We start from the raw sequence: 23,095 nt of genomic DNA on the forward strand, positions 1-23,095 counted from the left end.
ACCCCGGCTCAACTCACCAGGTGTGGGGTGAAGTATTTTTGCGTTCTCTCTTTCCTCTTTAAGTATGCACATGTTCAATTCCTTTATCCTTAATAACACGTTATTGGCACAAGACACAGTTGTTACTTGCAGCATCCAATTACTCGACCAATCTGATAGTTTACAATGTATGGGGAGCAGTGAGTGAGCGCAGAATTATATTTTCATACTGGCCCACAATCCTGGCTTTCCTGGCACTTTGGGAGGGGGGGTAATAAATTAGCTACACCAGCCAGGTGACAACGTGTTGCGACTTAGACGTCGCCATTGAATGCATCCACCATTTTAATGTAGTCCACTGAGTGAATCGCCTAACCTCATTAAGATACGTGTTCGGCCATACGGTCGCTACTCAAACCAGGACATCCAGAGGGGTCTGCCAATAATACAGAAATGGACTACCTTAACATGAAGATGGTGCTGCCCTTTGCCCTGGGAACAGAAAGCAACAGTTGCACATACACACAGATGAGACCAATTACCAGGTCCACTGGTGGGAAGTACCGGTGAGGTGATCCAGTATATGTGCACTGGCAGCATTTAGTCCCATCATCCATGTGCATAGAAACAGAAGAAGCAGATGTTGCTCTGGCCTCTTCTCGGGTGCTTCTTTAATTAGATGCACTCACCCTGCACATATTGCTTTCAGTCTGGCATCGGGTGACTTCTTTGGGGGGTGGGGAGGGGCGGCTTTGCAAGTTTATTGTTACTGGGTCACTCAAAAATGGATGATTCCCAAGTTGTGTTGTTTCTGTTTACAGCACCCCTGCGTAATTTCTTAGAAATGAGCCTGGTTAAGTGGCCATTGAACCAGGTGGATGTAAAGGCAGTTTGAAAAGATGGTATACGTATTAGAATAGAAAACTGCCCGTTTACCTGTACTGTCAAGCGCTCCACAAGGCCGGCGGATGCTACTGCGTGTAATGTTCGTGACGTCACGGCCAATTCCATGGATTTGTAAGCGAGTTGGAGGTTGCTGTGGGAAGGAGAGATCGGAGGTTGGATCTTTACCCGGCAGTCTATCGGGGAACATTGCATGTTATTTAATATACTAGCGCCTGGCTGCACTGGTTGACACGGATACGAGGTAGGTAATTTCCGTGAGCGTTTTCCCCCATACGAACACAATTTACTGCACATTTTCTTAAAGCTTTAAATAGTGGCAGTTGAATACAAGGTTCTTTTTACTAGCTGGCTAGCTAACGTTAGCAGGCTACATTGATGCCAATGGAGGCTGTCAAAACACATGAAGCTATTGCCATCACATTTATCCTTCCTGGTAAACTAATCACAGCTTCCTCAACAGTCAATGTGTTTTTTTTAATTGTCGCTCAACGTGTGTTCTTTCATAAAACATTACGGGGTTTGGTGATTTCAGCGTAAGGGTGGGAAATTCGACATTTGACAGATGCTACGGGACAAACCAGTGTGTGGGAATCACCGAAGCCTCATTCACTGCTCCAGAGTTCAGTCATTTCCCAGCCTCAGTGAATGTACTGCGTGCCTAAGATGATTGTATGCCAGACGGTTGTTTTATCCGTTCCAACAAACTTCCATTCCAGTTCAATCATGCATCATCAACGCCACTTCATCGGTATTAATGGAACCCTCAATTGTTTAATTCTAATACCGTTTTAGTGACATTGTCCTCCCAGCGTTAGTTAAAACAGTGTGTGTGTGTGTGTGAAGATATTTTATTAGCAAATTGAAACCAAGTTTCAAATTCAAGTCTGCTGTCATTATGGATGCAATAAATCATGCCTGTGTTCTCAGATGCAGTAGCCTATAACCGTCCTTAAAAAAATCACCCTTTATTTTACACGGTTACATAAGAGTTCTGTGTGTGCAGTGGGAGCTGCTCTTCTCTGCGTCTGACTGACACCAGGCAGACATGGAAAGAACTACAGGAGCTGAGGTCACCATGATTTCACATTGATCCTAATTGTCTGGGTTGGTCACCAAGGGAAAATGGTTTGTCTCAGGTTTTGTAAGGGACTTTGATCTGTGGTAATTTCCCTACCTGGGTTTTTATGAGACTGCATTTAGTATCAGTCTTGTCTCTGGGATGCTGCCACCGACAAGTGTTGAACCGGTGTTGACATCCGGCTAGTAAAAGTTGAGGGTGTTCAAAGTTCTTTCAGGAAATGGGTTCTTCACCACCCAGATTCCACACTGCTGGTCTCATCTTTCTACTAACTATTTAGAGGATTATTGGCAAAGTCCCGTTTTCTTTATTCGCGCATGGCCTAGGGAAATCGCTTGTAATGTGTAGTATACATTTTAGCCTAGCAAGTTGTGCGTCCCAGCTTTACTGTCATAACCACTGGGTGTGCTTCAACAATGCAAATATCTTCATAGTTACTGACGTCCAGCCACAATAAAATCTTTAGTTTCAGTGGGTATATGTACACTATAAAACAAGCCTTGACTTTGACTTTGGCCCTTAATGTGTTGTTGATGGTAAACTGGGAGACATTTCCCTGAAACAACTAAACCACATTGAACCAGTTAAGGTTTGTTATAACCCTTTATCAGACAATGGCTGCTTCCCGAATTACGCCTGTTCCCTGTTGGCAACAGTTTTTGACCAGAGGCAAATGTGGACAGAAAATAATGGACTAAAGAATAGGTTTCCATTCTGGAAAGGATGAATGCAGCTATTCCTTCCACAAGAGGAGCAAATTCTGGGGGCCACCGTGATAGAGGAATGGGGACTGCACGCATCGTGTTTCTGGGCTGGATGATACTCTATGGTGGGTTCCAGCGCCCACTGGCTTACCCATGAGCCTTTGTGTTCATGGGGAATGTGAGCTGAATTGGTTACGGCCCAGTGAGCAGACTAACTTCTCCGTTCAGCTCGATGAGTACCAAGGAGTGTCACCTTTCCCTGTCTGTGGCGTAAGTTGGCCTGACCTCGTCCCTGTGCTGTGTCTGGGTCTTCTGGCTTGTTGTGTATTCACACACGGCAAACCTCACCGAACGTTGTTGTGTATTCACACACGGCTAACCTCATCGGACGTTGTTGTGTATTCACACACGGTTAACGTCACCAAACAGCCTTCAGTTACAGTTATGGCACTTCAAAAACACTTCTATTGGTCGTAGTATTTGCAACATACTGCAGTTATACTGCCCTCTCGCTGCAATCTGTTTTCGTAAAGATTTATCTGTAAAGGCTAAAGTTTTGTTTTTCTCATTTCACTACTACCACTCAGACCAATACTATGTACAATTTCTTCCCTTCTTAGACCAATTGCCTGAGACCATCATCTCTGCTTACTGAACCATGGCTGTCCATGATGGGCACAGTTGGCATGGAACCTTTCTCACATTGCACTGTGTATTTTTGGGCGTTGGTTCAAATCCTGAGTTCTCGTGCTTGTTTTTCTCACACCGTCACAGCTCGGCCGTTAACTTGGACTGAGCGCACACAGCTTTAATGCCTTCCAGTGATTAAGCAGCCGACACGCATACAAACGAACCCATCATTAAGGCAAGTAGTCAGGGAAACTGTGGCAAAACACGTTAAACCTTAAATCACGTGTCTCTGACCTTTGGGACTTGAGGCATCGTATGATAAACGCTGTGCTGTTTATACTAGAGCGGCCAGGCTGTAGGTATGCTATGGGCTGTAGATGTGTTAGAGTTGTGGGTAGAGTTTGTATAGCTCTAGGTAATATATTGCCAGTCAGCCTGATGATAGTTGTTGCTAAAACAGGGAGTTGCCCGAGTAGGTTTAGAATAAATAATATAGTTTATTAACTGAAATTTATGGCAATATGGATATTTTTTTTGGTCTGAATAGACAAGGGCTTAGAGGGGACAGATTTGCCCTGAGGCTTTTAAAAGCTTTTTTTTAATGCTTCAGTTGAACAAACTATAGAACTCTATGAACTGTAACTACATTCGGCCATTCGAATCTAACTAACGCTTTTGCTGTAGGAACTGTGCAGATGCTTTGTTTGGTTAAATCATTTCTGTTAAAATCTAAGGTTTTTGTGGCTGCCTTTTCTGAAATTTGTTAATATATGCTTGAAATTGAAATCAATGTTTATAGTTCAAATGCATAGCAGTGCGTGTCTAATCTTTTATTTTTCTTTTTTTCTTGCATGTTGTCTACATTTGTTCCACTAGCATTTATTCCGCAAATCTTCAAGTCCTGGGACTGTCATAATTATTCACGCAGGGTAGTTTGAATCATTTGAAAGTATCTCATCAGTTCTGAAGCTAAAAATACCGTAATCGTGACAATGATTTTTCTGGCATTTGTGCCACAAATCCCATTTGATTAATTCTCCCTGCATTTATTATGCGAAAATAATTTATGATTCATGTGTTGCTGCATTCTATACAATATATTTAGGACAATAATACACAACACATGCTGATATTGGGACTATGACTGAAATTGTTTTTGTGCCTCATGCCAAAACATTATGACTTCAAAATAGTGCCTGTCATGGCTTTATTTCAAAGATTGGCTGGACAAATCATGGGGTGTCAGCTATGAATGACAGAACAATATAATATCCACCTTTGCAATGAGTATTATTCTATACACTGGCTATTATTCTTAATGATCTCTGCTCATGCAAAGTACAGTAGGGTGCAACACAGTACAATAAAGTTCAGTTCAGCACAAAGGACACTTTTTCCATGCAATGCATTGAAGTACAGTACTGTGTAAAACAGTAAGCATACAGTATATTTGAGCAGTAACTATTTATGTATTCAGAACCACGGTCTGGAGCTGCTCTGAATCAGAATCTAAAAATGAATTATCATCAAGGGTTGATCGTGAAAATGAGGACGTCTTCCTGGCCATAAAAAGTAGTTCACAGAATCCTACATTGTGACTACAAAGCCCCCCCCGCCTTCTCACTGAGAGGCAGGCAGTTTCTCTACACAGCATAATAGTAACAGTGGATGAAACATTGGAAAATGGGAATCATTGCCCATTGGACGATCAGCTTTTGTTGTTGTTTTCTGCTCACAATTTAGCAACCGCATCTATAATACAGAGTCTCTATGGCCATGAATCTTGTATTGCTTTTACTAAACCGGCTTGTTCCCTGTGTTTCTCCGCAACACTCGGGGATAAGCAACTTGTGGTCCCAACCGGCCCCTTGCCCCACTGCTGACCTTAAACCTCCTTTTAAAGTAGTGTGCTGCCTGGGGAGGTTGTTGTTTGGGACGCGCTGGCCTGGTTTCCTGCTTGACTCCAGTGAATGTGTCTTGCCTGAGATGGATGGAGTCAGGAAGAACTGGGATGCCCCCCCCCCCAGTGTTTCAGTTGTCGTTGTCTCCCCCCGTGTGGTTTCTGAGCGTCTTCAGGCTGTGTCACCACCGAGGCTTCCTGTCTTTGTTGGTCAGTCCCACCAAAGGGAACTATTTCTCCTGTATTGCTCTAGTACTTCGGCCTGAACCCTATGGGCCTTGGCCGAACGGCATGCCATTTGGGTCGCAGCTTCTGTGACGATCACGTCACACAGCGAGGAGATTACCGCAAGCCTGAAAAGACAAGATTGTGGGAAAGATGTTAGCTGTTTGTGTCGCTCTCGAGGGACTGGCCTTAGGGGAAGTTTTCTTAGGAGTTGGTTGACAAAGGACAGGCTGCACGGACCAGACCCTATTAACAGCATATTTTTATAAGTGGAAGTTTTGCTTGCCTTTGTGTTACTCAAACTTTAGCGCGGGGCCTGATGTCTATGAAAGTTTGGGACAAAACCTTGATATTTAATGCTTTCCAATTAGGCATCTCTGAAGGCATGTTAATTGGAAATGAAATGCAAGAGATTGTTAGCTCTCTATTGTTTCAACGGACTGTCTCAGTGAGTTCTAGTTACTCAACATTGTGAAATTCATGGGAATTTACACTGAATGGTGCTAACACATTAAGCTTGTTTTCAGATGCCACCCTAACCTTATAGTTGATTAATGACTTGTTTTTAAAACCAGATGATCATACCAACTTGTCAATGCTTAAGCCCAAAATCCTGCTGAGCTGTTCATTAGGGGACACAGAGTTGGATTTCATTCAGATCAATTCAGGTTATGTAAAACTCTTAGACACCCTCATGAAATTAGAATTATGGGAAGGAATTGATTTGAGAAATACTTTTGTTTGTTTAATGTTTAACTTTTTAAGTGATGAGGAAATTTTATTGACGTTAGACTTCGACATAAGGAAGATGAGCCTTGTAAATATTTAACCTCTGTAACCGAGGTTATAGGTTGTGGTTAGGCTTTTGTACTCCTGCATCTGCTGACCTAATCAAAACCAAGTACACTGGGCTGGCATTTTACCAAATGGAGTCTGACGATGGTGGGGAGGGAACTCCTGTCCACTTCAATAGCGAAAAGCTGGTAATCTGTTGATCCTTCTGCAACTAGTTTAGGCAAGGCTTGGCTGCGGGAGAATAATGCCTTGGTTTTGTGGACTGCCTGGTCACCACGGTCCCCTTACACAACCGTCAAAAACTTTACCTTCCAGTACCAAACTGGCTTACACCAGGATCAAGGACCCACTCCTGCTGAGGTTCTGTCGGCTACAGTTAACAGGGAATGGAGGGAAGACCTGTTCTGACCCGCAGTCTGGAACCGTCAGTCAGAATTACAATGAGTTTACCCAAAGTGAACTAATGTCTATAGATGGAACTCCTGACTGTAGGAAAACCTGTTGTCTGAGAATTTCCTTAAAATGTTACGGCACCAAGTAGACCTAAAACGATTGTCCATGTTTGAAACCTGTTTTGTCAGGTATAGTAATCCTTACTCAAGGGTTATTAATGTGGTGTACAGTCTTTATTGTAGGCATACAGTCGCGCCCTTTAGGGCAGAGAAGACATGCCTTCGTTTTCTTGCTCCTGGGCACAGGTTATGTCTCAACAAACTGTCTCTGACTCAGTGAGGTTCTAGTTACTCAACATGGTATTGAAGGCCCCTCCCACTCTAAACTCACATTTTCTTTGGCCGGCTTTAATTATTTCCTATCAGGTGTCACTAATGATGATACGAAGTTATGCTTGGACTGGGGACAGTATACTACAGTTTATATGGTAATATGCTATACGTTTAGCCAGGAAAGAGTAGATCCAGTTTGTAAAGAGTAGATACAAAAGCCTTTTTAATGGTCAGCTATGTGGAATTCTTCAGTTCTTGTCACATTCACTGCCGCCTCGGGGGCTCATTGTTCCTTAACATGTCACTGAGGTTTGTGTTCAGAGGCGTGGCTTCTTTGTCCCCCCCCCGTGCCACTTTTCCTTCTCTATGACAGTGAGTTCTCAGTCCGTGGCGGACCGTCCAGATGCCCCTTCGACAATCCTCTGTTTGTCCCAGCCGGGGCAGAGACGAGTGGGCACCACATGAATAACTCTGAGGCCGTTCGACGCGGCCTCTCAACCGTTTCCTCTGCTCTGAATAGACGGGCTACGGTGTGATGCGTTTCTCTTCCTCTCCGGAAACGTACCGGGAAACTCCACCAGCATCTGCTATCGGCCTGAAGGGTTAAACGACTGGTTTGTTCAGTTTACCTTGATGGACTGACTATCTCTTTAATGGTATTATGTTGGTCAACAGGCTCCCAGCCACCACACACACACACACACACAAAGTCAATCCTGCCGCTAGCAACTCCCACCGCTAGCAGTCCTCTCTAAGCTTTTGTCTTTCCCTGTTAGCCTCCAGCTTTTTGCCAGATTGTGGCCAGAGAGCGCAGAGTGAGATGGTGGCAAGATAAGACGACGTCTGGGGCTCCGTGGCATGTAGTGATAGGTCACCAGGCATGGCCTCAGTTGAGCCTTAAAATGCCCACTGTTCCCTACATAGTGCGCTCATTTTCAGCAGAGCGTTAGGCCTGCTTAGGGAAAAGGTAGCCATTCAGGACTCCACCCTTGTCACAAAGCCAAGCAAACAGCGCTGGGTGTGCCCTATGCCCTACCCAGTGATTGGAAACATATTTCCTTTAGATGCACATAGCTCAAGATATTTTAGATGTGCCGGAGTGCCTTCATTAGTTCCAATGCCTTGACAATTGACTGGCACCTTCTCTACTGTGCTTGTCTGGCATGCCTGAAATGATTGTCTGAATAAAGGAAAGTAGCGACTACTACCCTGCTCTCTACATAATGGCTTGTGAAAAATACTCTAAATTGCTGGGAGGGGGGGGGGGTGTATAAACTACCTCCCAGTCTACATCCCAAATTCCATATTTCTTTACAGTGAACTTGTTGTGCCCTGTTGGGCTTTGGTGGAGGTTGTGCAATATATAGGAAATGGGGTTCCATTTAATATTCACAAAGTGTCAGGTGGCTTCAATCCCTATTTCCTGTCCCCTCTAGGAGTTATCAGTAGGGAGTAACTGCCATATGTGGAATATACAATTAGCATTTTGTCTGTACGCTAGACTGATGGCCCTTCGCACAGTCATCATTTGACGGATCTGCAAATGACTTTGGCAGATGTGCAGTCAGTGATTGGTTGGCATTTCTGACTTTTAATTTACCACACCAGTGGATATCTAATTAACATGGCTTCTGTATTCCAGTCAGCTCCGTTGAGACTCTCTCTCTGACAGATGGAGAGACCTTCAGCGTGGGCCCGTGGGCGACCGGCTATTCTGCTCGTGGACTGTTGGACCTACATGTGTGTTGAGCCCTTTCAGCTAGGTGAATGTTGAATATTGAGTGGTTCTATTGACAATGCGCCGTGACATCTTGAATTGCAGCGCGTGGGGTTCTGTGGACCCTGGTCACGCGAGGTGCGGTACTTGGGTGAACTGAGGAGCCATTACTCTGGTGAGGTTAGAATACTGGGTGATGTCATCGTTCCTTAAACAGTAGATCCAATATGAGGGAGAATTTACGCCTCCACAAATCAGTGTTTCTCTGATCTTCATGGCTCTTTTTAAGTGTTTTTAGATTCCTAAAGATAAATAATCTGTAAGGAATATTTAAATTGTATTCACACTTTAATGAGGTTGTCTTGCTGGGCCAGAGGAATGCGGTAAGACTATGAGAATGTGACTTGTTGCCAAATTTGTGAGGATGGATAGAGCAATTGTTTCTTGTTGCTAGGGTGAATAGATTTTATTTACATATTATGTAAATGTTATTTAAAGAGTCCAACAACTACAATTGTTGTATTCTAAATAGTCTCTGGGCTGTTCTAATAACGTGTGTCATGAGAATTGGGGTACTGTGTGTGTTCGTGCGAACGGTTCTTTTTCATATACAGTATCAGTCAGAAGTCTGGAAACGCCTACTCATTCAAAGGTAGCCTATTTCTTTAGTTTTATTATTTTCCACAATGTAGAATAATAATGAAGACATCAGAACTTTGGAATGACACATGGAATCATGTAGCAAACAAAAAGGGTTTATACTTCCACACAATGTCTTTATCTCTGGCTTTTAATCTCTAGGGTAAACGATTTCATTCAAATTCTTAATTCCTCCAAGTAAATATGTATTTGTAGGAAAAAGGTAACAAAACAATAATTAACTTTTTTTCTGCATACCACACTTTTTTTAAGTGATTGCAAGTCTTCTGAATTAATGATTCACCTCAGTACCTATGCAACGTTTTGGAAGCAGTATAACCAGCCATGTGGCCTGTGTGTATGAGGAAAATGAATAGTCCTTTTTTAATTCTGTGAGTCCTATTAAAGTGATCTTGCATCATCAGCTCAGACGTCACATTTAATATCCAGCGAACTTCATTCTCCTCAAATAGTGATTGGTCAGATGTTTAGCAGGTCCCACACAGTTAATGGTCATGCTTTGCAAGTTATATTCAGACATTAGAGAATACTATATTTTTGGAAGCCTAGTATTCCGCTGTATTCCAGTTAGTCTATGTCTCAAAGTACACCTCAGCACGAGTAGTAGAATGTGATGTGTTGAACTTCCATTGGCAGTTTAATTTTACAACCCAGCCAATAAGTTACTTGCAACCTTTGACCTGTGTTTTGTAACGCCTTATTGGGTTAAGGGACATTAATGAAATTTTAGTGAGACGTTTCTATGCTGTGCCATGGAGCGTTCTGTGTTTGAGTGGATTATGAGGATGTGTTATTTTGGGCCTAACAGAATTGTCTTTTCATAGGATCACGCTGAAAGCACAGACTCAGCTCTTGGCACCTTGTTGAATTATTAAATGGGTTATTATGAATGAAGGTCCACACAAGCCTTTCCAGCGTGATATAGTATTCCAGTTGGACTTGACTACAGGCTATGCAGATCTTATTAGAGTTGATGGCTGTAACATTTTAAATAAGTCTAGGTGTCATTGGATTTATTTACTTTTGTTGTTTGTAAGAAACAAATAAAAATGTATCTCCGGTTAGGTTAATAGGCTCAGTGTACACCTTACTGATGCGAAAGAAGCTTCGTAAATTCTGGAAATATTCTGGACAAAATGCTCCTAGTCATTGCCAACATGATCAGTCCCTTGCTCTTCCATTTTTTCACAAGTGGGGAACGACTAGATTTACAGTGGATTATAGAAGTATTGACCTCCCTGTTACCTATTACTTTTCACTTTTTGTTGCATTGAAATGTGGAATTGTAATGTATTGTTCTCTTCTGTGATTGATTGAAACAAAATACACCAGTTGCGTGAGTATTTACCCCTCTTTAGCCTAAATTGGTTCTGGAGTAAAACCTGTGGGTTAAACTCTTATGTCTGAACTCATAGAAATTACTAACCCTTTCTGTCCCTCCATTCATGCAGCATCTATAAAGTCCCTAAGTCATATTTTGAAGATTGTATCTATTTAAGCTTGGCATCGTTATGGTAATTATTCTGCAGGTGATGGGCTAATCAACCCAGACACCTATACAGTACAGGCAGGAAACAACAAGAATGAGTTTGGGACCCACCCAAAACAACATAAAAGTTTACTGCCTCTGTATTCACAAGTGTGTTGGCCTCAGGCAAAATCCTACAGGAACTACTTGGGGAATTCAATCATTATAATTTGGAAAATAGTATTTCTTTCCAGTTTTTGCTTTAGGTAGATTGACTATAAGGATATGTAGGAGGTGGGACCTGCACTGTATCATCAGACGAGAGCGGTACTAGCCATGCGTGGACATTTGTTCATATTCTTTGCTATTTTCTGAGGTTGTTAGCCCCGTTATAGCCGATGTCTGGTAAAAAATTAGGGACTTTAGGCACATGCAAATCAAGTTACTTTTCTCTAAGGGCAGTGTTCAGAGAGGCTTGGATAAGATGGAAATGTTGTAGGCAGATTGAACACAGCATACATTTGTGTGTAACTGTCTATTGCTACTAATGACAATGGTGCGAGTAATGGTATGGGGATGCATTTCCTTTGGTAAGCTTATTTGTTGCATAACACAACATTGGCAGTCCCCTACTTGTTGGATGGATGAGTGGCCAAAAAACTTAACGATGAGTTGCTGAAAAGGCCACGCATAACGCTTCAGTTTCCACAAAATAAAGGCCTATGTTGAACCCGCCCCATTTTGGGATTTGGGTCAAAAATGTTTATTTGCAGCAGTCTCAAAATGACACCTCCGTAAAAGTGAATGGAATCCACCATAACATGAATGTGGTGCACAGTAAGCAGTTCCCAAAGCAAGACCTGCATATTTAATGACAGAACACTTGCAAATCTCCCTTGAAGCCTGGTGTTCTGGGACCTGTCCAAAGCCCGAGAGCTTTGTCTGAATGGTTGGTCAGTGGACCCCTGTCTGGAACAAACCGTTAATTGGAGAAATTAACAGTTAAAAGGAGTTCTGCGTTGTGCCTGGTGGATTCGACGGCCTACCCGGCAGTGCTGCTGTACCTTCACCGGTGAACCCGAAATGTATTACCATGCCGTTGCTCAAAACCTGGTTTGATGTCCGTTTGATGTGACTGGCCTGACACCGTCCCGACCCGATGAATAGCCTGTTGAACTTGGTACTTCTGTTTTCTCAGAACCACCCCGTTATCATAGTCACATCTGGGTGGTGTTGGTGGTGGTGACAGACTCTGTCAGCGTTATTCGTGGCTCCCACCTTGACCCACACGCAGAAGTAGTTTGAGGGCCTATCATCCCCTAAAGGCGTTTCACGGACAACTTGCGGTGTCTTCCGATTTCCCCCGAGGGGAAGCCAGACCGCTAGCTCTGCTGGGCTGTAATCTCGCCACAGCAACAGGATCAGCTGGCGGTCGGGCTGAACAACATGTTAATTAGGGACCTGGTTGTGGTAAGTCCCGACGGGGAGTGTGGTTGGCCTGCTGGTGTGTTGCTCTTCTCCTTAGTGTACAGCTGCTTCACCTAACTGTCTCCAATAAACTGAAATGGGGAGTAGGGTGCCATTTGGTACACATACTCAGGGCACTGTTCTGGCCAGTGATAGTTCAACGAGTAAGTGTAAATCTGTCCGCATGTCGGCTGTATGTACGTCAAATGTCACACGCCATGTCTCCAACACAACTAACCTGAATTTATTTTATATATATTATATTTAGAGCTCCGTTGACTTGTGTCTTGCTGTTGACTTTAGAAACCACTAATTTCAAATACTGGGAATTTTACTTAATTCTCTTAGAATACACTAAATCCACGCAGGGTTGGCGTAATGCATGGTGACCATATCCATGTGGTAATGGGATAAGAGTGCATATAATGTACATGGATTTATAATTGCTCTTAACATTTACACTATGAATATATTTTATCAAGCCCAAATTGCAGGGAGGTACATACCGTATTTTTTAAAAAATGTTTGGAGGAAGTGCTGCTATTTTGTTTACAGACCTGATGATTCTATATTCAGGCTGCTGTATAATGTTTATAAACCACTTATTATTTAATAGGCTCTTGTGCTGGTCATTGTCCTCTTTGCTGAGACGAAAGAAGGCACTGTGTGGATCTTTTCCCTGTCCCTTTGCTGTGGTTTGGCACACATGCTCAGGGATGTGCACAACAACTCAAATCGAATGTTTCAAATCGGTTATCCTATGTCCTGCAGCAGTGCCCGTCCAGCGGTGCGATGGAGGACGGGAAGCCGGTGTGGGCGCCACACCCAGCGGACGGGTTCCAGCTGGGGACCATAGTGGACATCGGAGCCGACAGCTTGACCATTGAACCACTGAAACAGGGCCAGAAGGTGGGTGATCTCGCGCACGCACGCACGCACGCACATGATCTCCATGATTGCTTTTACCGTTTCCACACAATCGTTGACCATATTGTGGATGCATCTGCGACTGAAATGTTCATACTCTGGTGGTTTAATTACCTTGCACTCTGGCTGTTGCACCCTGCCCTTTGGGAAGAAAGTGTCTGGAACAAAAGTAGTAGTAAACGGAAGGTGCCCTCATCCTTCTGTGGTTGAAACTACCTTTTATCAGTCTATAGTGACTCTCTTGCCTTGTCAAATCAGCCAGTTCCGTTTTTTAATCGGGGGGGGGGATGATGTATTGCACCCTTTACAAAGATTGTGGTGTTGGCCAACTCTGTTTCTGTCCTCATATTTCCTTCTGTGGCTTTGTCATCTGTTGACAGTCCTCCTCAAACAATCTGCTCGCTTGGAGTGTTTACTTCCTGGCCGTAAAGTGTGTGTGTGTGTGTGTGTGTGTCCAGTCGTTGTGTGGTTTAGTTCTGGCCCATAACAGGGACTCTTAAGGGGCACAATGTGTGTTCTGTCCGCCAGCAGCCAGTTTGTGCCAGTGTGCGGTAGGCTCACATCACATCGAGGCCTAGCAGACCAGCGCGGGGTTGCGTCAGTGCATGACACCACGTCACACCCACCACCGAGCCACAATGGCCGTCTGTGGCCCGGGCAGCGCTAGGTGATGGCTCTCTGACTGGGTTCCCAAGGGCTCCGTGTTCTGTTGTGGTGCGCTACTTTTGATTGGGGCCATAGTTTAATATGGTGGACAGAAATAGAATAGGATGCTATTTGGGACGTGGGCCGATTGTCCACGGTTTCACTCAGCTCTGGTGTCGGTGGAACTCTGAGAGTGAGGACTGGGGGAGGTACGTCTTTAAATTCAGGGGGCATTGCATCATCCTCCCCCTCTCTGGCCTCCCGTTACCTCACGCAGCTCAGTGCTTTGGAGTCCTGCCAGTTTGGGCCCAGAATTTCGAACATGCCACAGCAGGAAAGAATGAACTGACTGTACGTAACCTTGGCATTTCCGACCTTGGTGGTTTAAAAAAAAAAAAAAAAGAAGGGGGGAAAAAAAGGCCTTTTTGGTGCCTCTTAAAGAGACCAAGGACGTTTCCCAAATGGCTGCCTGGTCCTTTCACTGTCTCAGTTTTTCTATTGAGTCATGGCATTGTACCATCTTCTGTCATTCCAACTCTTTGCATTGTGACTCTTCACTTCCCTGTATTGTTGCTTTATTTTGTTTATTTTATCCGCAATCTGTTGGTTGAATCGGATTAAAACCATTACGAGAAGCCCAAAGACTCGGCAAATGATAGGTTACACATCGCTATTCGAATAGCACAGCATGGGGCGTCTTTCGCAAGCACGTAACGCGTCAACCCGCAAACCCCGCCCCAAGTCCTAAAGTCCGGGGCTTGTGCGTAGTCCTCTTTAAAAAGAGGTGTACTGTGTAGGTTCTGTCCCCTGACGTGGCCACTGTGTCCTGCCTGGCCTGGCTGGCTGGTCATCACCGTCTTAGACTGGCTCACATACGTCTCACGCTGACTTCTACATTTTGTCACACATTCTTTCACTGGTGTGCCACGTGTGAAGTGGATGAAATGAAGCGGCGGAATGCTTTCGTGTGATGTTGTCCGACACGCGAATGTCGGCAGAGAATGGTGAAGCCATCTCTCGCAGGCCTCCGTTACTTATCGCTAATTACCTTATTGGGATGTTGGACCGGAATTAACTTGGAAACATCAAGAGAAACTTTGTTGTAGCGATCATCTTGGCTCCCCGAGTTAGTCTGGACTTTTGTTTGTGTTTGTGATGAATCCGAAGCATGTGCCAGTGTTTCGTTTCAGCGCCGAGTTTTCAAATTCTCCCGGGGTCTTAATGGCGAGTGTGCTGTGGGCAGGCGGGATACTTTGTGAGAAATTTCTGGAGGATATCTTTAGTTTAGCTAACTAGCGGATTTTCACACGTAGTAGCTCTAACTTACTAGCGCCGTGCGTGTGCCTAGAGCTAGGGGCTTGTGTATCAAGGCAAGGTAAATTATGCATGGGGGGGGGGGGGGGGGGGGGCTGTACTCTGCATTGGAGGTGCGGACGTATGACCTTGGGCCTGAATGGGGGAGGGGCAGCGCCTCACCAGATCGCTCCTAGGCCGCAGTTCCTGTTTCTGTCTCTCTTCAAATAACTCATGTTGATGTGTTCCCACCACTGGGTGCTCTAGGGGTTCAGCCGTCCCTTTGTTCTGTTAGTTTGACTAATCGGTTTACTGAGGAGTCAGTGTTTTTAGTTGCGGGGGTGGGGGGGGGGTAGAATATTACATTGGCCATTTTTTTTTAATGGCAGGCACATTAAAACAAATTCACAGGTGCATTGGGTTTATGGACTCCTCTTTTGGGTATTGTTTAATGTATTTTAAGACACGTGTACTTTATGTAAGCTGAGTGATTTATTTATTTTTTCTTTCTAACAGAGCTTTACGGCCCAGATCAACCAAGTGTTCCCGGCTGAGGATGACGTCAACAAACATGTGGAAGACAACTGTGAGTTTGTAGCACGCACCCAGTCGCCATTTGTCTCACCCTGTCTGCGCGACTCACTCGCTCTCACTCTCCCCCGCATAACCACCATTCAAATAAGTGGTTTGACAATTTGCTTCTACCTGTCTGGATTTCCTGAATAAAGTTCAGAAGGTCATAGGGGTGGGGTTTGCTGTTTTGGGATGCTCTATTGATCAGTTTAACAAGGCAAGCTCAGTCAAGTGGTTTAAATACTTTCTTACGGTATTTTACCCCAGTAATGTCTGAGGTTTTTAGATTTTCTCACTTTGAAAGTGGCCCTAGCGGACAATTAGTGTCATACAGGGCTGAAAAGAAAATGGAAATGAATTACAAACCTAGGGCTGTTGTCAAGTTTGTATGCGTTGTACATGTTGATGGATCCTCTTTTCATAGCTCCTCTTGTCTCGGTTTCTCTGTATTTCAGGTTCTTTGATGTACTTGAATGAAGCCACACTGTTGAACAACATCCGTGTGCGTTATAGTAAAGACAAAATCTACGTGAGTACTTCATAACTTACCCATGGCTATATCCTGCTTTCTGCATCGTCTCGTTTTGTCAGTTGTTGTGCACCGTAATGTGTGTGCGTGCGTGCGTGCGCGAGCGTGCCCGGGTTAGCGTCTGGTGGCCCTTGTCACTCTGGGCTGCCCGTCAGGTGTGTTTGGGAGGAAACGCACGCGTCTCTTGTCATCGCGGCCTCCCCGCCGGCCCCTGCGTCTACCTCTCGGCTCCTGTCATCCAGGGAGCGGAGCAGCGCCACGGAGCGCTATCATGTTCCCCCACTGAACTTAATGAGGTACTCAGAGGTGATGTGGGGGGTGGGGGGGGGGGCTGACACTGAGAGGGCCGAGAGGAGAGCGAGCGGTCTCGGCGTCCGACAGGTGGCGTCTAGTGGCTGCAGTTAGGGGGCTGTCTGCCATCTGTCACCGGAGTGTTTTGCCGATACGCTCCTGGACAATTTCTTTTAGCTGTGGCGCGGCGTGCATGTTTGGTTGGGATACTTGAGAGACAACAGGTTGTTGTGTTAGTGTTGGTCTCAAATGCATTGGATGTGCACTGTAGCCCTTTGGAGGCTGATAAACGGCTATAAACTCTATCTTTTCTTCCGGCGTGGGATTTTACTGACAGTTGTTGGCTTGAGCACCGGACGGAACAAAAGGATTTCTCCATCCCTCCCGCTGGTTGGGCTAGTCAGACCAATGATTAAATTATCTGTTTAGCCACAAACTGTTTACTGTGAACCGCTACAGTGTTTACGCAGAGGCTTAATGTGCTCTCTGAGAAACATTTCATTCACCCCCGGTCGATATACAGGCCAGTTCACATTTCTTTGTTTTCTACCAGACGTTTGTAGCCAATATCCTGATAGCAGTGAACCCGTACTATGACATCCCAAAGCTGTACGCTCCAGAGACCATTAAACAGTACCGTGGGAAGTCCCTGGGTACCCTCCCGCCTCATGTCTACGCCATCGGTGAGTCCTGGTTGGGAGAGACACACAGGCTGCCTTTGTAGAGTTTTACACATTTGTCCACCAGAGGGCAGTAATGCTTTTCAGTTTTAGTGTTTCTTTTTTTTAAATGTTTTTATCAGTGCAGTTTAGCAGACGGCATTCCTTCTACTGTTTGATTTGGCTAATGCAACAGGTATATTGGGGCATTGGCACAGATAAGTTGAGGGTAAATGTTCCTGTGAACCTTATCATTTAGAAGCATAAGGAGCCTGTTTTATAAGGCTTGCATGGGTCATGCCGTTTTTCTTTTAATCTATTTCAAATCATGTAAATGAGTAGTTTTAGCCAGCGATCAGGTAAATCACAAAAGTGACGTTACGTGTTCCTTGTTGATTTAACTCTTGTTAAGTCTTTTAAAGACAGTTTTTTTTTTTTTTTTTTTTTTTTTTTTTTACGCGGCCTAATGGGTCTCTGTCTCTGTGCGTGTCAGCTGACAAGGCCTACAGGGACATGAGGGTCCTGAAGATGAGCCAGTCCATCATCGTGTCTGGAGAGTCTGGAGCTGGAAAGACCGAAAACACCAAGTTTGTCCTCCGGTAAAGTCAGCGCATTCTCTATGCCTACAGTAGGTGTCCGAAATGGCAACCTGCGATGGTAGGCTGCCATTTGGGATGCGTGCCTGTGGTCTTATATAGCACATTGCTTCTGTTGCTTAGTGTAATAAAGCACAGTATAATAACTAACACTTTTTTTTGTAGATACTTGACATCGTCTTATGGAACAGGTCAAGATATCGATGAGAGAATAGTCGAAGGTACACTTGAATGTCACTTCACAGAATCATTACCTAATATCACACTGAATAGATTTGTTTTAATTGCTGTTCTTCATCATCCCTACAGCAAATCCCCTGTTAGAGGCTTTTGGGAATGCTAAAACGGTCAGGAATAATAACAGCAGTCGCTTTGGAAAGTTTGTGGAGATTCACTTCAACGAAAAGGTACAGCCAGTCATCCCATGACAATAGCGTTACAATTACTGTTTCTCATTCAAATACCTTTGAGGGGTCTACTTGGGCTTGACCAATGTCCCAGAAGGGCAGACGTTCCAGTTTTCTGACAACTCTATGGGTTACCTTGCATTGGGCAAGCTCGGTCAAACCCAGATTGTATTCTACGGTCATTTCGGGTAACGTTTTGACTTGGGCGTCTACATGGTCCTGTGTTGTATGGTCAGAATGCCGTGGTTGGAGGCTTCGTGTCCCACTATCTTCTGGAGAAGTCCAGGATCTGCCAGCAAAGCCAGGAAGAGAGGAACTATCACATCTTCTACCGGCTGTGTGCCGGGGCGTCTGAGGACATCAGGACCAAGCTGCACCTGGGCTCCCCAGACGCCTTCAGGGTGAGTGGGTCTCCCTTCTGGGTCGGGGTCCCTGTTTGTGTGGTCTCGTGTTTCCAGAATATTTTCAGTCTGAGTTCTTTTGGACAACTGGCTGAGAGCAGTGTTCGGTGACAGGCCACACCCACTGGTTTGGAACCCTCCGCCCCTTGGTTGTGGTCAAGGTGATTGTTAGCGACAACAAACTTTTTATTGATTCTGCTGTGTGGCTTTTGTTCTTCTTACTTTTCTGTCTGTCCACTTCCACGTAGACTTAAGTCCCCAGTCTTTTGAGTGTAACATGGAATTTGGCTAATGCGTCTGCCTTTTGTATAACACCTCTTGTCTATCTAAAGACATTGCTCTTTAGCATGTTTTCAGCATGTACAGGGGGGCAGAGACACTAGTTGTTATTGTAGTAAATTATTAGAAATTGATGTTTCAGGTGACCCAACATCCTTTAAAACTGTCAGGATTATACTTTCACATTTTAATGTCGCCTTGTGTTTTTGGGACCACTAGATGGCACTCTATCATCCTGCACACCAACCATTGTCAAATGTTTTAGTGCCTTTGACCGCAGTCGACTGTGAAATGTGCGCTATGTATTCGCTCAATCTAAATCAATTGAGATTTATGGTATTTTGTTCTTAATGTTCCCCTGCCATTCTGGCTGGCAATGGTAATCCCTTGTTTTCCATAGGGTATGAATCAACAGTACAATGTGTTGTAATTATCTAATTGTCCAATTATGTCATAAACAGTAAATTTACTGTAGCCAAGTAGGTGAATTTGGGCTTGTTTACGCTATTTTCTAGTGACATTCGTGTGGATGCATCCAACATTGTCTTAATGATGCCTAACTCTGTCTGGCATAGCAAAGTTTGCCTTCTCGTTAGGACACATTAGAGTAGAGGACTGAATTGCTAAATAAACAGTGGGCTGGTAGCATGCAAATCATCTGTTGCTAGCGAAACTTTTAATAACAACAACAATCCCATTATGTTAAAATGATTCCCCCTTTCATGTTAAATGTTCTGGCAGGTAGGTTACAGCTTATTGTTTCCATCTGTTTGCTTGATATGCCAGATGATCTGTTCAGTTCAGGACTGCGTGTCTGGCGGACTGCCCAGTGACCACAGACACGCAAATGAATCGAAAGAGCGACCACAGTCAGTTTGGACGGAAACAATGCAAATGAATTGGCCGACCAGCTGGCTTGAGTGGCAATGCAAGATTTGTTGTGACTTTCATAATAAAAATAATCACTAGTTGTAGAGGATGCAGAAGGTCAGGTCCTCCAGAGTTGTCTGGGAAAATGGCCAATGGCGCCAGGTGGGCTACGAGCAGGGGAAATCATGTGGGCTATTTCAACATGTTACATTTTATTTTCTTCTCTGTTTTCATGTATGACACCTTGTATATAACTATATATATCCATTTCCTGTTTTTGTTAAATGTTAAAATTTGTTTAAAGTTCTCTTAAAATCGTACCAAGTACTCCTGCCCCCTCCGTCCGCTATTGGTCCTTCATTTTAACAGTCCATGCCTTTGTTGGTGGCCCCGCCCAGCCTCTGACTCCAGCGGTGACAGGAACATCATCCACTGTAATGGGGATGGCCAGGCGGGATGGATGAAGGGATGATGACGGTGACATTTCAGCTGATATTCAATTTAACTTGGACATTGACCTTTGCAGTTCCTGGCCCTCAGCGCACATTTTAGAGGGCTTAGTCATGCCCTGCCAGCGCCGCTGATTACAATATAGAATAAAATTAAAAGCACCCAGACAACTCCCGTGCCCTCCTGCCTGTCCAGTACAGATTGGCATCAAATGGAATTGGAATAGAGTTTGAACAGCTAGACAGGAAGGATGTGGCGACGAAAAATTGGATTTAAGTCAAACATCAATACTGATAAATCATTTTGGTGTGACCCAGGAGCTCTCGTGTCCTTTTCAGTACAGCATGTGTAGACTCCCTTATTTATTTTCATCTCTACACTGATGTGGTTCTTTTTGCCACCAAGTACTTTTAATAGTTATGTCTATCCAAGAAATGTTTCCGCTGATTTGGAAATGACCTTTGTGCACAGTTTGATTTAAAAAAATGTATGTCATATTTTTATGCCGATTTAAATCAAGCCCTGGGTCTCTTATAGTTGGGCCCTGTATTAGAGCAAAGATAAAAACATACAAATATGCAGATATGAAACACACATGAGAGAGAGAGCGAGAGCGTGCGGGTGGAACGCGAGGAAAGGAAACAGAGATTGAGTAAGGTAGAGAGGAAAGGAGAGGGAGGACGGCGAGGAAAGGAAACAGAGATTGAGTGAGGTAGAGAGGAAAGGAGAGGGAGGGCAGCGAGGAAAGGAAACAGATTGAGTCAGGTAGAGAGGAAAGCAGAGCGAGCGAGAGGAGGCAGAGAAGGAGAGACTGAGAGAAACCTCCCTAAGGCCCATCTCTGTAATGAAAGTCTTTGTTCCGTTCCATCTGGCCGTGTGAAAATGACTCGTCTTGTACAAACAAGATAAGCCACCGGGTTCTGTTTTGTTTTTCTCCCCTACCCACCTGGGAGGTTGTGGTTGCGTTCATCATCAGGCCGTATCTCTAGCGACGGGCAGGAAGGGAGCAGGCTACTCAGAAGTAATTAAAAGTCGCAACAAAAGCAATTACAGGGAGCAATAAACTTATTTTGTGCCAAATGCAAACTCTTTGCCGTGAACAATGGCGAGCGATCAACAAGCCGCTCGTCGGGGTTGTAGGCCACCGGGGATGTGGCAGTAGTAGTTCACGTTGGCTTTCAGTAAGGTTTCCCTTGTCGCCGCTGGTTACGCGTGGTGTCTGAAGTCCTGTCACATGCTCTTCCCGTTCCCGCTGAAAAACGGACCGTGTCGACGTGTCACGGAGGGGGTTGATGTATTGACGCTCCGGTAACCACTTCCCGTTCGGAGTTGATGGGTGGGTCAAAGGTTTGAGGGGAAGGTTCCGGTCTAATTGTTGGCGCACATAGGTAGATGCAGGTACACGATGAAACCCAAGTATTAACATTTCAGGTCGCTCAGCAACAAAATAAACGGGTGCACGTTGGAGCTCTGAGGAGTCAGAATAACCGTACTTTACAGCTGTGTGTAGATCAGTGCAGTATAATGACTTGTTATTGCTGATCGCTGTCTTTTTATGTTGCAGTATTTAAACAGAGGATGCACCCGCTTCTTTGCAAACAAGGAAACGGACAAACAGATCCTTCAGAACCGCAAGAGCCCGGAGGTACAGTACCAAGTTTAATCTCTCTCTTGCTTCACCCCTTTCTGAAGCTCCTCCATCCCTCATTCCATCCCTTCATATCTCTCTCTCGTTGTTTCCTTCTTAACATCCTTTTTTCCCTCATGTACATCATGCATTGGATTGACGCCCCTTGGACCTTTTTCCCATTCTTGTGATACAAACCTTTGAGAGGCAGTGTCATTGAAAAGGAGCTACTTGATGTTTTTCTGACAGCTGTCTCCCACAAAATATTAAATGCTGTTTAAGTGAAAATACTTGAGTTTAGGTAAGCCCTTGGTCACATACTGAAAATCCTGTGTTTTTCTTTGTAGTGTGATATTATTAATTGCGCTTGGGATGATGTGGCTCTCCGATGCATAGCTGTTCTTCTGAACTAAGAGCGTAGAGTTTTACACTATAATTGTATTTTGTTTTGGGGTTGAACGAGACCCTTTGCCAAGTGTCCAATTGCGTCAGAATGGAAAAATAACTTTTTTTTTAGTATGAACGGGTGACAGTGGCTCTGTGTGTTGGAGTGGAATGAGCAGTGATGTAGCAAGACTGGCTGGGTAAGTTCATAAACCAAATCCAAATGGTGAACACCATTGTGAGTTCATGCGCCATCCGAGTCCGGTTGGGCCTTATGGCGAGTTTCTCATTCCTGGAGTTAGTAGAAACTACATATTATGTAAATTCTATTTTAAATTATCCTCTGAACTACAGGAAACTGCTCATGGAGGTCTCTGTGGTCATTGAGGGCCAGATTTTGTAAAGCAGCAAGAGAGTTCAGTTGTAATGGATGAAAACGGAGGACTGATAAACCATTTGGTAGTGACCTGAAATGAACGTGGTGGAAGAAAATACATTTTAAAGAGACTTATCCAATGGCATTCAAAGTTGTAATCGCTGCCCAAGGTGTTTCTAACATGTGAATGCTCATCTAAGCAACGTGTTTTATGTTTTTAAGTTTTAATTAGCCTTTATTTGCCAATGTTTCTTCCACACAAGCAATGCAATGAAATACATTTATCGTACTTTGCAATGCTGTAAATTGGGTGAAGTTCAAGGGGGTGAAAGCTTTTTCAGTTGGTTGAATTAAAAGATCCTCTTCACTACACGCATTTCCACATCCAAAACGCTTCCGGGTAGAAATCCTCCCTCTGATCTGTAGACCTTGTCTAATATGTCTGTTGTTATCAAGTCCGACACGGTGTGGGTTTCATATCTCCAAGACTAGCTGGAAATGCACTTAGACATTACTCTGTCTGCAGAGAGATGG

General features: G+C 44.3%; 1 protein-coding gene across 17 annotated transcripts in view; it reads left to right on the plus strand.

The window, feature by feature from the left end:
* The first annotated feature begins 992 nt into the window (after positions 1-992).
* The window catches only part of myo6a (myosin VIa), a 56,241-nt gene continuing 34,138 nt past the window's right edge, over positions 993-23,095 (plus strand). For 14 of the 17 annotated variants that reach the window (XM_029114637.2, XM_029114638.2, XM_029114642.2 and 11 more), the window contains exons 1-9: positions 13,026-13,163; positions 15,636-15,705; positions 16,148-16,221; positions 17,066-17,195; positions 17,665-17,770; positions 17,933-17,988; positions 18,077-18,174; positions 18,411-18,575; positions 21,739-21,819. In XM_029114637.2, coding sequence (XP_028970470.2) covers positions 13,047-13,163; positions 15,636-15,705; positions 16,148-16,221; positions 17,066-17,195; positions 17,665-17,770; positions 17,933-17,988; positions 18,077-18,174; positions 18,411-18,575; positions 21,739-21,819 — 897 coding nt within the window. In that variant the 5' untranslated portion in view covers positions 13,026-13,046. The other 3 variants (XM_029114640.2, XM_029114650.2, XM_029114651.2) reach the window with 3 other exon arrangements.

The sequence above is a fragment of the Esox lucius genome, chromosome 18 (genome assembly GCF_011004845.1).
Source record: "Esox lucius isolate fEsoLuc1 chromosome 18, fEsoLuc1.pri, whole genome shotgun sequence".
Classification (NCBI taxonomy): domain Eukaryota; kingdom Metazoa; phylum Chordata; class Actinopteri; order Esociformes; family Esocidae; genus Esox; species Esox lucius.